Raw genomic sequence first — 13,098 nt, 5'->3', positions numbered from 1 at the left:
CTCGTAAATTAATGCAATCGCTTTTCAATATCAGTGCTTGTATAAATTCAAGCCAGCTGTTTGCATAGGTTGAAGGCATCATTTCCGCCTTAGTTAAAATTTTGATCCAGATCGGTTATCTTACACATATTTGTATCTAAGGGCAATAAGGAATAGATAAGACCAAATGGTTTGTATTGAGCGATAATTGGCACTGCATTATCTATATGGTTTGCAATGATATGTAAAGAAAATTTTGAAATCATGCATTCGATTTCATATAAAAATGCATTGCGTGCCCAAGATAAAGACAGACGACGTCTACAATTAAACGTTAAGCTAAATAATTACATAAAGTTACATTTTCGATGGCGATGTTACATTTTCTGGTCCTGATCGTAGGTTGGCTATTAGCCATCGGCAATGCAGCAAACACTTCCACATCACGTCTCTACACACTGGACGGTCGCATCGTTGGGGGTGAGAATGCCGATATCACAGACTTCCCCTATCAGGTTTCTGTTCGCTACTTGGTTTCACACAGCTGTGGCGGCTCAATATTGGACACTGGCGATGAGAAAACTAAGGGCTTATATGTTGTTACAGCGGGTCATTGTGTTACGCCCACCTTACCACGGCAGCACAGCATAAAATATGGTGTAACGAAGTACAAAGATGTATCCGGTGGCATAGCGTTTGTCGACCGCATCTTTCGACATGAGCAATACAATGCAAATACCATCGACTATGACATTGCTTTGATCAGACTGATGACGCGCATACCATTCTCTGACAAAGCACAACCGATACGAATGGCCAACGCGACACCGCCAGCCGGTACAGCCGCCGTGGTAACTGGCTGGGGTAGTGGACAGGAGGGCGGCCAACTGTTGACTGCATTGCAACAAGTGAGCGTTGAAGTAGTTGATCACAGCGAATGCGAGCAGCAGTATGCGCCATATACTTATAATACCGTAACAGAGCGCATGTTGTGTGCGGGCGTACCTGAGGGTGGCAAGGATGCGTGTCAGGGCGACTCCGGTGGGCCGTTGGTGGTTGATGGAGAACAGGTGGGTATTGTGTCGTGGGGTATCGGCTGTGCGCGCCCTAACTTGCCAGGAGTATACAGTAATGTGCACACGTTAAGGACATGGCTGTATAACAAGTATTAAAAAGTGAAATGATGGAAGCAAAAAGGGACAACGAAATTCAACACAAGAAGGTTGTAGATTTGTATATGCAATTATCCCAGAGAACAATTATAACCTATATATATAAAATTCAAATTATGTATTATCTATAGATCGACTTGCGTCCTAAACGCATAAACCGATCGTAACCAAATTAGAAACACGAACTGGATACCTTACCGGGATGGTCATAGGCTAAAAAATATTTTGATATATATAGGGGGCATGGCACCTCCCATACAAATGGAGTTTTTAACAGTCCATATTTCTGAAAGTATTTACGTTAGACCACTGAAATTTGGTAAGGGGTTATATGAGGTTAATTCCTAACACTTCCAAGAAAACTGAGAAAAACGAAAAAGGGGGCTTGGCACCTCCCATATAAATGCAATTTTTCATTGTCCATATCTCCGGAAGTATTTGGGCTAGACAACTGAAATTTGGTAAGAGATTATATAAGGCTAATACCTAACACCTGCATGAAAACTGGTGATAGCTAGAAATGGGGCGTGACACCTCCTATACAAATGGGATTTTTCATACTGCATATCACTGGGCGCATTTCCTAGAAAAAATATGAGCTTAGAGAAAAATGGGGGTTAGACCATTTGATATAGAAACGAATTTATATTATCAACGATAGAGGTATTGCTGAATTGAATGCATTCTTTATCGGTAAGTAAACAGTCCAGCAATCTAACCAACTCATGTTTTACCCATGGCCAATTATATGTAGCCTGCTCCAGAGTTGGCGCACCGAAAAACCTTTTTATTTATACTCAAAATAATATAACAAAAATGTCGTATATCCGATCGTTTTAAATAATACCTAAACTGACTTAAAAAAGTTAAAGTTGTTTTATTTACATTGCATACTTTTTGATAGAAATGTGGGGTGAAACCCACGGATATAAGCTAGTAAAAAAATATAAACAAAGTTTAAAAATAAAAAAATCTCCTTCAAATTAGGAAGAGACGAGTTAAATTTTTGTTGGTTTGTTGCTCTTCTTGTATTATGGATCCTTGGCGCTGTCCTAGCCGTATGAGTTTGTGCGTGACTACCAGGTTCATAGCCCTAATAGCGATCTCCCCTCGGCAGACAATAGCAAACCTCCGAGTGTATTTTTGCCATCTTTTAATAAAAACTACCTGCCGCACGGAGTTGGCTTAAGACTGTAGGTCCCTCCATTTGTGGAACAACATCAAGACGCACGCCACAAATAGGAGAAGGAGCTCGGCCAAATACATAGCGACAAAGGCAGCATCCGTCATAATGGACTTTACCGATAGAAGAACCAAAGTCGCACTCAAACTAACAGGTCCACAGTGGCAGGACAAAAGACTTGACAGCGAAGTCCCACAGCAGGTCTAGTCGAGACTAGAATGAAACTCCTAGTAGATGGACTACGTAAAGCTTGCGACACTTCCACGTCCAGCCGAGTTGTTCGCTAACACATATCTCCTTGCTATGGTGAACGAAAACATGAAACTACTGAGATCATTTTGCCTCCGCGCTAGACGTAAGGTGCAGCGCAATAGAGGGAGACGCGATTTCGTTGACAACGTTTATATATTCAGATCAGCAAGGCAGTCATTAAAAATACCTATGAAAACAAGCAAACAAGACAATTTTAAGAAATTTTGCGAAGAAGCTGATATCAGCCCTTGGGCCGCAGCTTACCGGGTGGTACTATCAAAAACATAAAGCGCGCAAACACCCCAAAAATTCTTGTCCAGTAAGTTTGTGCTTTTACCCTAGGGAAATAAAAAACCTGCTGAACCCGCATCTTATCGACCGATATGCTTAATAGGTATAATGTAGAAAATTCTCGAGAGAGTTATCTGTGACAGGCTATCATCTTTCGTAGAAAATATAGGCATTTTATCCACATAACAGTTCTTCTTCTTAATTGGCGCGATAACCACTAACTCGATTTTAGTCGAGTTTAACAAAGCGCGCCAGTCGTTTCTTTCTCATGCTAACCGGCGCCAGAACATTTCTCTCAAACACTCCAAGCGTCGCTTCATCGGATGTTGTCATCGTCCGCGCTTCTGCGCCATACGTTAGGACGGACATGATGAGAGTCTGGTCAATTGCCGACTTAGTCCAAAGTAGCACTTGTTGACAAGAGAGATTCTACGTTGGATTTCCAAGCTGACATTGTTATCGGTGTTAATGCTGGTTCCTAAATAAACGAAGTCTCAGACAACCTTGAAATCATAATTGTCAACATTGGCGTGGGTGCCGATACGCGAGTGCGCTGACTGTTTGCTTGATGACTGGAGGTACTTCGTTTTGTCCTCGTTCACCGCCAGACCCAATCGCTTTTCCTCTTTATCCAGTTTGGAGAAGGCAGAACTAACAGCGTGGTTGTTAAGGCCAATGATGTCAATATCGCCGGCATACGCCAACAATTGTACGCTCTTATAAAAAATTGTGCCTGAGCGATTAAGTTCTGCGGCTCGTACGATCCTCTCCAACGTCAGCTTAAAGAAGGCACAAGACAGCGAGTCACCCTGTCTGAAACCTCGTTTGGTATCAAACGCCTCGGAGAGGTCCTTCACAATTCTAACGGCGCTGTTCCACATAGCAGTTCGGCTTGAGGAAATCCCACCCGACAGTGGTAACAATGGACGTTAAAAATGTTTTTAATATTGCTAGCTGGCAGCGTATAATAGAAGCCGTCATAAAAGTAGGGGCTCCCAGTTATACCATCAGAACTATTGAGAGCTATTTTTCGGACCGTATACTGAGGTTTAGAGCTGACAAAGGCATTGTGCAATGTAACAGCAGGTGTTCCCCAAGGTTCAGTTTTAGGCCCACTACTATGGCACCATATGTATGACGGTATGTAGAACCAACCTCATTGCATTCGCGGATGATATCGCGCAGGTTATAGTGGCAAAGCACATCCAAGATATTGAGGAGATCGCCATCGAATCCGTTGGTAGGATCAAGGCTTGGTTGATGTCCATGAAACTGGAATTATTAGAGCACAAAACTGATGTGGTTCTAATAAGTAGCAGCAGGTCAGAAGAATTTATAAAGGTAAATGCCTGAACTGTAACTATCAATTCAAAACCCGCTATTAAATACTTAGGGATTATGATTGATAGTCGTTTAAACTTTAAAATGCACCTAAAATATGCGGCGAAGAAAGTATCGAGTGTACAGTCTTGTCTTGGCACAAATAATACCAAACAACGTAGGCCCTAGCCATAGCAAAAGAATATTATATAGTAGGGTTATCAGCTCTGTCCTTTTGTACGCGGCACCGTTTTGGGTTGATGCATTGAATATAAATAGCTGTGCAAAAAAACAAAAACAAACGAATAGCCGTCTATGGGCTAAACACTTTGCGAACTATCTGGGGCTTCCGGACAATTTCTGATTACGCATTCTTCGTCATTGCAGGACTACTCCCGATAGACATTCTGGCAAATGAAATGAAGTTAGTTTATATAAGATATAATAATATAATATAAGACTATATGAACAAAACTTTAAATATGTATATATAAGATCCTCTAACTCCTAGTTGGATAATACGACTTTAACTCCTCTTCGCCATCGAACACGGTTTTGTGCAAGGGCTCTCAGTTCGTTCCAGGTCTTATTTACGAAACTCATTTCCGCCTCCGTTGAGCGGCGCCAGGTGGTTCGTGGTCTGCCCGCACTTCGTCCTATCTATTGTAAGGGGTTCCATCGCATCGCCTGTTTGGCGATGTTGTTGTCGCTCTTCCTCAGGGAGTGGCCGATCCATTGCCATTTTCTTCTGCGGATTTCACTTGCCACATCGGATTGATTAGCCTTCCTCCGTAAATCGGTGTTGGATTGATGAACATTTGGAGATGCTTTGTGATCTTTGCGGGGACCTTCCACGTTATACAGCCATATAGCAGATCTAACTTGACGCATTAGTTGAAAATTCGCAGTTTGGCGTGTGTAGTTATGTTATTATTTTGCCAGAGTGGTGCAAGAGTGCGGAACGTCGCTTTGGCTTTGGTAACTCTGCTTTCAACGTCAGACTCACTTCCTCCATCGGCGGTGATTATACATCCCAAGTAACAGATATTATCCACGCTTTCAAAGACCTGCGCACCCACTTTTAAAGAATCCGATGGGGGGCAATTCAGGTTAAATGCTTTTGTCTTTCCTATGTTGATTTTACCACCAAACCCTACCACCAAACCCAATACCTTTCAGGGCATGAGGTATTTAGAAAATATCTCTATAGATTTGGTCATCTCACAGCTCACCTAATTGCCCTACGTGCGCGAAGAGAAAAGAAAATGTTGATAACGTCTTGTTCAGGCAAAGCGCATTGAATTGGCAATTGGCAATAATTCAATAACCTACCAGAGCTGGTTAACGTGCATATGTTACGGCCCTCATTAAAAGCTTTCTCTGTATTAATGTCCAACTGGGAACAAAGCCTTTCAGGTGCCGTTAAGGTTGAAATATTGGCTGTAGATTGGCAAAAGTTGGAGTGTGATGGGAATGATTTTCGGTCATTACAATAGACCTCCAATCTTATTTTCCTATTTTGTTTTATTTTATTTTATATTTTCATGTATTAAATAATAAAAAGTTTTTTGTATTGAGTAAATGGAAAATAATATTGATTTAAACCTTTCTCATTCTTCCAAAAGGTAAAAACTAGGTACTTTTGGCCTATTTTAATCTGCTTTAAGAATTTGATGGCAACTAAAATTTGCATAACCATCGGCTTATTAAAATTGTGGACAGGCAATATTCTCTCCCTTTAGAAAGCTTAGTGCAGAACCCCTACAGACCGCCTAATGCAGAGAATTGAGCAACTAACAGGCATATGTGGACCAACTATCCTTCATGACAAAGCAGGTCACATGTTGCCCAATCGACCGTTGGAAAGTTAATGCAATTATGCAGCATTTCCCTGAAATTATCACCCACACACCAACACCTTCTCAAGATTTTCGGCAAAACCATCAGTAAGCAGTGTTTCTGAAATCGTAAGAAAATCATCAAGTTCATTCATCCCCTTCATCTCAAATAAGCCTGGCATATCTTTAATTTACTTACGAAATATTTGGAAAATACCACCGATGTAAATGGAAACCGTTTTTTGTTTTTCATATTAAACTTAAGTGTTTTATTTCCCAACAAGTAAAGTTGGCAAACAAGTAAGCCTGAATTGTTATAATAAAAATCAAAGCGCATGCATTTATCAATATAATAAAAAATATGTAAATTATGTAATATTTGTTCATTGGCCTTTTGTTCTTTTCGCTTTTGTTTGCATGGTGCATCCCCTTCACTCTGTCTTCTCATCTCATACAAAAACTTATAATCACGCACCCTTTTCCGGTTCCTCAAGTTTTTACTACCTCGCCACACTTGCATTTTCTCTTTCTATTTTTCACTGTCACTCTCACAAGTATTGCGCTGCTTGCTGCACAATCCATTCGACGTGATATGGTACACTTACGTACACGCCAGGATAATGTTGAGCACAACCAATGCCCCACGAAACAATACCCAGCAACTTTCCATCGACCACCAACGGACCACCAGAATCACCTTGGCATGTGTCTTTGCCACCTTCTTCCGCGGCTGCGCATATCATCTCATCGGTGATTACATAATTGTTCACTGCATATTGCACGGCACACTCCTCGCTATCTACAATTTGCAATTCGACTGCCTGCAATAAATTGGTCAATTGCTGTGCATTCTCATCGTCCTTGCCCCAACCGCTGGCGATGGCTGGTGTGCCCACCAATGCAGAGCTTTGTGCCAATGGAATGGCTTGAATCGTGCTAGAGTACACCAAAGCTGTTTTCAAAATGACAAGACCCACATCATTGTCATGCGTCTTTTTCACATAGCCGCTGTGGTAGATTAGCTTCTGCACGGCCACACCCTCCTCTGTAGAATTAGCGATCGTGGATGATCCGGCCACGATGCGTATGGTTGAAGCGTAACGCCCTTTCAGACAATGAGCAGCGGTAATAATAATGCGCGGCGCATAAATCGAACCGCCACAGATGTGTATTAGCACAGACGAGTCGAGACGTATGGAAACTTGATACGGAAATTTTTCGATATCTACTTGATAGCCACCTACAATGCGTCCATCCTGCAGCGGTTGCGCGTTTGGCAAGGCGGAATTGATAGGCACAACGGCGGCCTGTAGTTCTAGCAAGCAAAAGCTGGCTAGTGTAAGTAGACGGAAATGGAAAGCACCACTCATCGTTAGCTTATTGAGCTCATCAATTGCGTATACGAAGTAACGAATAGTAATCGATGTGCTTAAGGCGAATTGCGCAAACACTTTGTTGGCATATCTGCGATGATTAAGTGTTTTTATACGAAAAATGTTAGTTGGCCAAGGGGCGAACTGAATGAGGTACGAAAACTAATCCGCTATCTTATATGAAGTCGCAAAGGCAAAATGCTGTGACATAACATTCGGTGTGAAGTTTACTAGCCGAGCTAATAAATTATGCAATAAAAACTACATATTCCAAATTTCGAAAACTATTTCAGCTATTTTTGTTTTCTCAACTACCTGACAAAGATCAATTCCGAAAGTTCCAAACTGCGAAAAAGCTGAAGAAAAATTGCATTATTTCGGTGAACTCTTTTCAAGACTAGCAATGCGAGTGAGCAAAACTGACTGGTTAAACTTACCATCCTCAGTCTTATGCGCCTGCTTTAGCCAGTATTCGAACGATGCTGGGAAAAACGAGGTGTAGGTAGGTAGGTAGGTAGGTAGGTGAAATGGTTCAAGTACCAGATGGGCTCTCCCCAAGGAACACTAAAGCGCCGTTTCGATACCATTATGAAACCTCCAACGGACAGATAACCGCAGTCAACCAGAGCTATTGATGTAACGGAGAAGGTTGATGGGATTTAAGTTGGAGTACTGCTGCAGGCCGTCGTATAATGCAGCACCCAGTGACCTTAATAACCTGACTACCACACCCGGACATTCACAGAGAAAGTGTTCAAAAGTCCCCTCCTCTGAAAGGTCACCACAGCTACTGTAATGAGGATTAATTGGTCACTCTAGCTTTTCTGAGTGTATTCCGATCGTCCAACGACCGGTAAGCACTGCTAAAAGTTTGGAAGTTGAATGGCGGAAATCCCCAGTACTTTCTACGTTCTGCCAAACGTAAGAATATGGGAAACTTACGGCCCTCATTAAAAGCTCTATGTGAATGTCCAACTGGGAAGAAAGCCTTTCAGGTGCCGTTAAGGTTGAAATATTGACTGAAGATCGGCAAAAGTTGAAGTGTGATTGAAAAAATGTTTGGTCATTACAATAGACCTCCAATCTTATTTTCCTGTTTTATTTTATTTTATTTTATATTTTCATCTATTAAATAATAAAAAATTTATGTATTGAGTAAATGGAATATAATATTGATTTAAACCTTTCTCATTCTTCCAACAGGTAAAAACTAGTTACTTTTGGCCTATTTTAATCTGCTTTAAGAATTTGATGGCAACTAAAATGTGCATAACTTTCGGCTCATTAAAATTGCGGACAGGCAATATTCTCTCTTTTTAGAACACCTAATGCAGAGAATGAGCAACTTTTCCATGGTGAACAGATTTTTAATGGTGTGGCCAATAGTCGACTCTCAGCGAATTTGACAGAATTAGCGGATGGGCTGACGTAGCAGGAGTTATGAACCGGTTTGTTTACGAAAAAGAATTTGTTACTGATATACGAAAAAAATTAACACAATGTCACTTCGTTGCCGTCTCAACAGCGACAGATTAGATGAGTGTGTAAAATTATCGTGCAGATTTCAGCTTACGAATACTCCCGTGACGTAGCAGCCTCAGTTCCCCTCACAATTTTGTTTTTCACCATATTTATCGGCCAAACCTAGTAATCTATCATCTTTGCAAGTTTTCTACAAAAACTCGCGAACGAAATTCACCATGCAAAAAGCCAATTGTTTGATTCAAATAGGATCAATTTAGATTTTGACATGGTGAATTTCATTTGTGAGTTCTGGCGCATGAGTTGCAAATTCTCTGCTCTAGACATTACCCGTCTTTAGTAATATTTTTCGAAAAATAATTTTCTAAAACATTTTAAGGGACCTCCAAAAAATAATTTTTTATTTTTTTTTTTACTTTTTGGAAATCATCAATAAAAAAGTATATAATGACGCTTTTCTTAGCTAAATTGTTATAAAAAAATTCGAAATTCTATCGGTCAGCGACAAGCGAAACAATTCCCAACGCCCGACAGAGGAATTTCTGATAAACTAATTTCACTCAGCAGAGTAAACTTAAAAGTGTTAACTGGATACTTTACTTAACTTAAGGCCACTGTAGCCTTGAGACATCACTTAAACAAAATTGGTTTCTCTTAGGCTATCATCTGTCGATTCTGTGAAACGGACACTGAGAATTCAGAACACATTCTTTGTGAATGTCCTACAAAAGGCTACACCGCCTCGGTGGTATTGCCGTGCACTCATATAAATTATGGAACAATAAACCTCAGAATAATATATCTGAGAACAATAAACGTTCAGATAAATAAATTAAAATTTAAGTAGACCATAAACAATTTTACTTGAGAATCCATAAACCTTTGGGCAATGTACAAAAATACAAGGTAAAAAAATTTCTCTTCTCCTTCCTAGTTTTTGACAGGCACCATTGGTGTGAGTTTGACAGGCCGTCAGGTGTGCGATGGGGGCGGGGTTGCTATGCCAACTTAAAATTTTTATGGTGACATTCAAAATAATAGAAAAAAAATTCAAAATAATATCTTTGACTTGGAAAATTTAAAATAACAAATCTTCCTAAAACCTATATTTCCTAGGCATAATAATGATTTTTTTTCCTTTTTTTTGATACGATTTTCTATGAAATTTATCATTTTTATGCAACCATGTTACATAAAAGAGCGTTTTGGAATCAGGTGATCTTAGCTGAGCGCATTTTTTGACAACAAGCTGAGAGTGGTTTTACTTATGGATCTGTGCAATGCCTTTAGATGCCCATTTTGTAGGCAAATTGGCTGTAGCGCTATGCTATCGCCACTGAAGTAGTTATCATACCTTTGGAATTTTAATCCTATTTATCATCAGCAATTAGAGTTTTCTTATACAACTCTTTGAACTCTTCAAAAATACCTGCAAAATTCTCAGCTCTCTAGTTCTAAAGTAAAGTAGACCTTTTTTCTACTACTCTTCTCTTCCTATAGCAGCTTATGCGTATTTCTCTTCTTTCCTTTTTGGTTCTGCAATTAGACTTTCCATAGGCGTGACCCCTTAAGAAGGCGTTTAAATTTACTGCGTTTTAAGCAGATAAGAGTGCAAGAATTAGCGGTAGTAAAGAAATTATGTCGCTATTAAAATTCACTTAATGCAATGAACGATATTGATAATAATTGAGGAGCTTCCATAAAATAAGTGATTAAAAATGGAATTCAAAGATAAAAGAAATCATCGAAAAAAAAAAATTAAAAATAATACAACATCGCAAAAAATTAAAAGATACTAAAATGCAACGAAGAAAAATTGAAAAAATTCTGCTGGGTGAAAAAATGAAAAAAAAGCTGTTTATGATCACAAATATTTCCATATCACAGACTTTATATTCGTCATAAAAATTCGGTAGTTGCTAGAGAAATATTAGTAAACAAATCTACGCCTAAATAAAAATTAAACTTATCAATTGTTGTTGCATGCACTTGAATAAGTTCAATTATTTGCACAAGTTTGTAGTTGGCTTTTATGGGGACTATATAAAAAATCATGCAAAACGCGACATAATCACGTGACTACTTCAGTAGCCCGTTTCTGTAGCTAGCACCTTGATCAAAAAGTTCCCGGAACAACTGGTAGGTGAACTAGGTGCTCTAAGTCAACCGATTCGAGTTCTACTTGAATTTTGTTTTTTGCTAGTAGATCGCCAGATTTTTTATTAACATTCCTGCCAAACTTTCACCGTCACTGCTTGACATTTGCAAAGGTTGCGCCGTCTAGAGTAAATCCATAGCTGTAGGTGTTTTTAATTTTTTAAAAATGTATTTAAGTTTGCAACCACGAGAAGCTCTTTATAGCTTAATAAATCTTCTTACCATGCCGCCGTTCGATGAAGCTTGCGTGCGTTTAGAACAACTCGTACGGCTAACCTACTAGCTGAGGGCGGATTAACCTCCATTGAAGATCGAATAATTTTCACTCGACGTCATCAAATATCAAAACTAGGATGCAAAACTAACTTAGCCCTTTCTAAAGAGGTTCAACAGCTGAAATCCAGAAAACGTCCATTGAAACACAAGTATGGAATTAGCACAATACAGGAGCTAATAGACAAAATACAACTGGATATTACTCCATTGCCGGTTTCAGCTATAAAACAGCCACCTTGGTTGCTTCACACTAAATCATTCATTACGGATCTTACAAGGCACGCCAAACGTAATACAAATGATTTAGAGTTCCGACAGTTGTTTCTGGAAGCAATTCAGCCTCTCTTGGAAAGGCATTGAGAGTTTCTATATACAGACGGCTCAAAATCCAATGCCGGTGCAGCCTTTGCTGTTGTGGATTCAAACGGTATCATTCGAAGAGCAAGCGCATTTGACACGGAAGCGCAAGCAATTTTAGCAGACCTTCTTTTTGCCAAATCTATGGAAAAATGCCACATTATATGCACTGATAGCCTTTTTGTATTTGAAGGCATCAGAAACCTTACCAACACCAGTGAACCCATAGTGGCCATACAGTAAATGCTAATCGAGCTAGGGAAGAACGTGAAACTAATGTGGTTACCAGGCCATGTTGGCATAACTGGTAACGAACGTGCAGATGACGTCGCGAAATTACCCGTGAAATTTCCTCTTCACACTTGTATGCTTTTCTCCAGTAGAAAAGTATTAAAAGTCGTCTCCTGCTTCGCTACCAATAGAAGAATGTCACATTGGCTCAACTACACTCATGCGTATAAAAATATTAACACTAACTGCTCGGCCGTAAAATTTCCTCCTTCGACCTCTGCTGTAATGTAGAAATGCTTCGTTAGATTTGGTTTCTCTATCATCACACATGTACATGTGCTAAGCAATGAGCCACAACCATTATGTCGATTTTGCTGTGCAGCCGCACTTACGATTCCTCATATCCTCGTAGAATGTCAGCCGTTTATGAATCGCATGAGCGCTTCAGGAGAGATCGTGAGTATCAGGCCGTCGACATCGAAAACTGATGAAAACATCAGTAAAGTGAAAGAAGAGTTGATCAATAACCACTTAGAAGAGCTGGCAGAGGATCCGTTCAGAAAATTGTAGTTAATGATTTAGATTTGGCCCGCGTTGCTGCAAAGTTACCCCAAATGACATGAATTTCATGCAAAAAAGCGATGATATCGCGTGGATTTCATCAAAGACAGCCATTCCCAAGGTTGAATCCGACCCAATATTCATCAAACGCATCATCAGTGAATATGAGACGTAGATTTATGAGTACGACAGGCGAGTAAGTGGAGAGCTCCGCACGAACCAAGACCAGAAAACGAAACCAGGTAATTTTCTGTCAAAAAATAAAGTTTGATCACGGTTTTTATGGATTACAACGGTATTGTACCGCACGAATTTTTGCCAGAAGGTCAGGCACTTAATAAGGACTATTATTTTATCATTATAATCCGTTTACCTGAAGCAATTCACCAAAATAAAAAGGATTTGTGGGAAACCAACTCATGGACTTAGCACCATGACAATGCACGAATCGGGCACAGAAACGGACTACTGATACGATTATATACATTATTAGTGACATTGTTGAGTGAATGAGTAATTAGCGCATATTATCAACTGATAAATTACATATGCTATTAATACTACTACAATAATACTTTTAATCGGCTTGTTTAATTAGAATTTATACGAATTTAAAGAAAGTCCCA

At 39.8% G+C, this 13,098-nt stretch overlaps 2 protein-coding genes across 2 annotated transcripts; one reads left to right on the top strand and one right to left on the bottom strand.

Annotated features, from left to right (window-relative positions):
• The first annotated feature begins 353 nt into the window (after positions 1–353).
• LOC129244281 (trypsin alpha-3-like) lies at positions 354–1,151 on the top strand. Its single transcript, XM_054881898.1, has one exon. The coding sequence runs from the start codon at positions 354–356 to the stop codon at positions 1,149–1,151; it is 798 nt and encodes a 265-aa protein (XP_054737873.1).
• Positions 1,152–6,334: 5,183 nt separating this feature from the next.
• LOC129244974 (trypsin delta) lies at positions 6,335–7,473 on the bottom strand. The gene has a single exon (XM_054882906.1). It carries the CDS (start codon positions 7,403–7,405, stop codon positions 6,584–6,586), a length of 822 nt encoding a protein of 273 aa, XP_054738881.1. The 5' UTR covers positions 7,406–7,473; the 3' UTR covers positions 6,335–6,583.
• Positions 7,474–13,098: the final 5,625 nt, after the last annotated feature.

This window comes from Anastrepha obliqua, chromosome 4, assembly GCF_027943255.1.
Source record: "Anastrepha obliqua isolate idAnaObli1 chromosome 4, idAnaObli1_1.0, whole genome shotgun sequence".
NCBI lineage: Eukaryota > Metazoa > Arthropoda > Insecta > Diptera > Tephritidae > Anastrepha > Anastrepha obliqua.
This window is presented reverse-complemented; position numbering and strand designations above follow the sequence as displayed.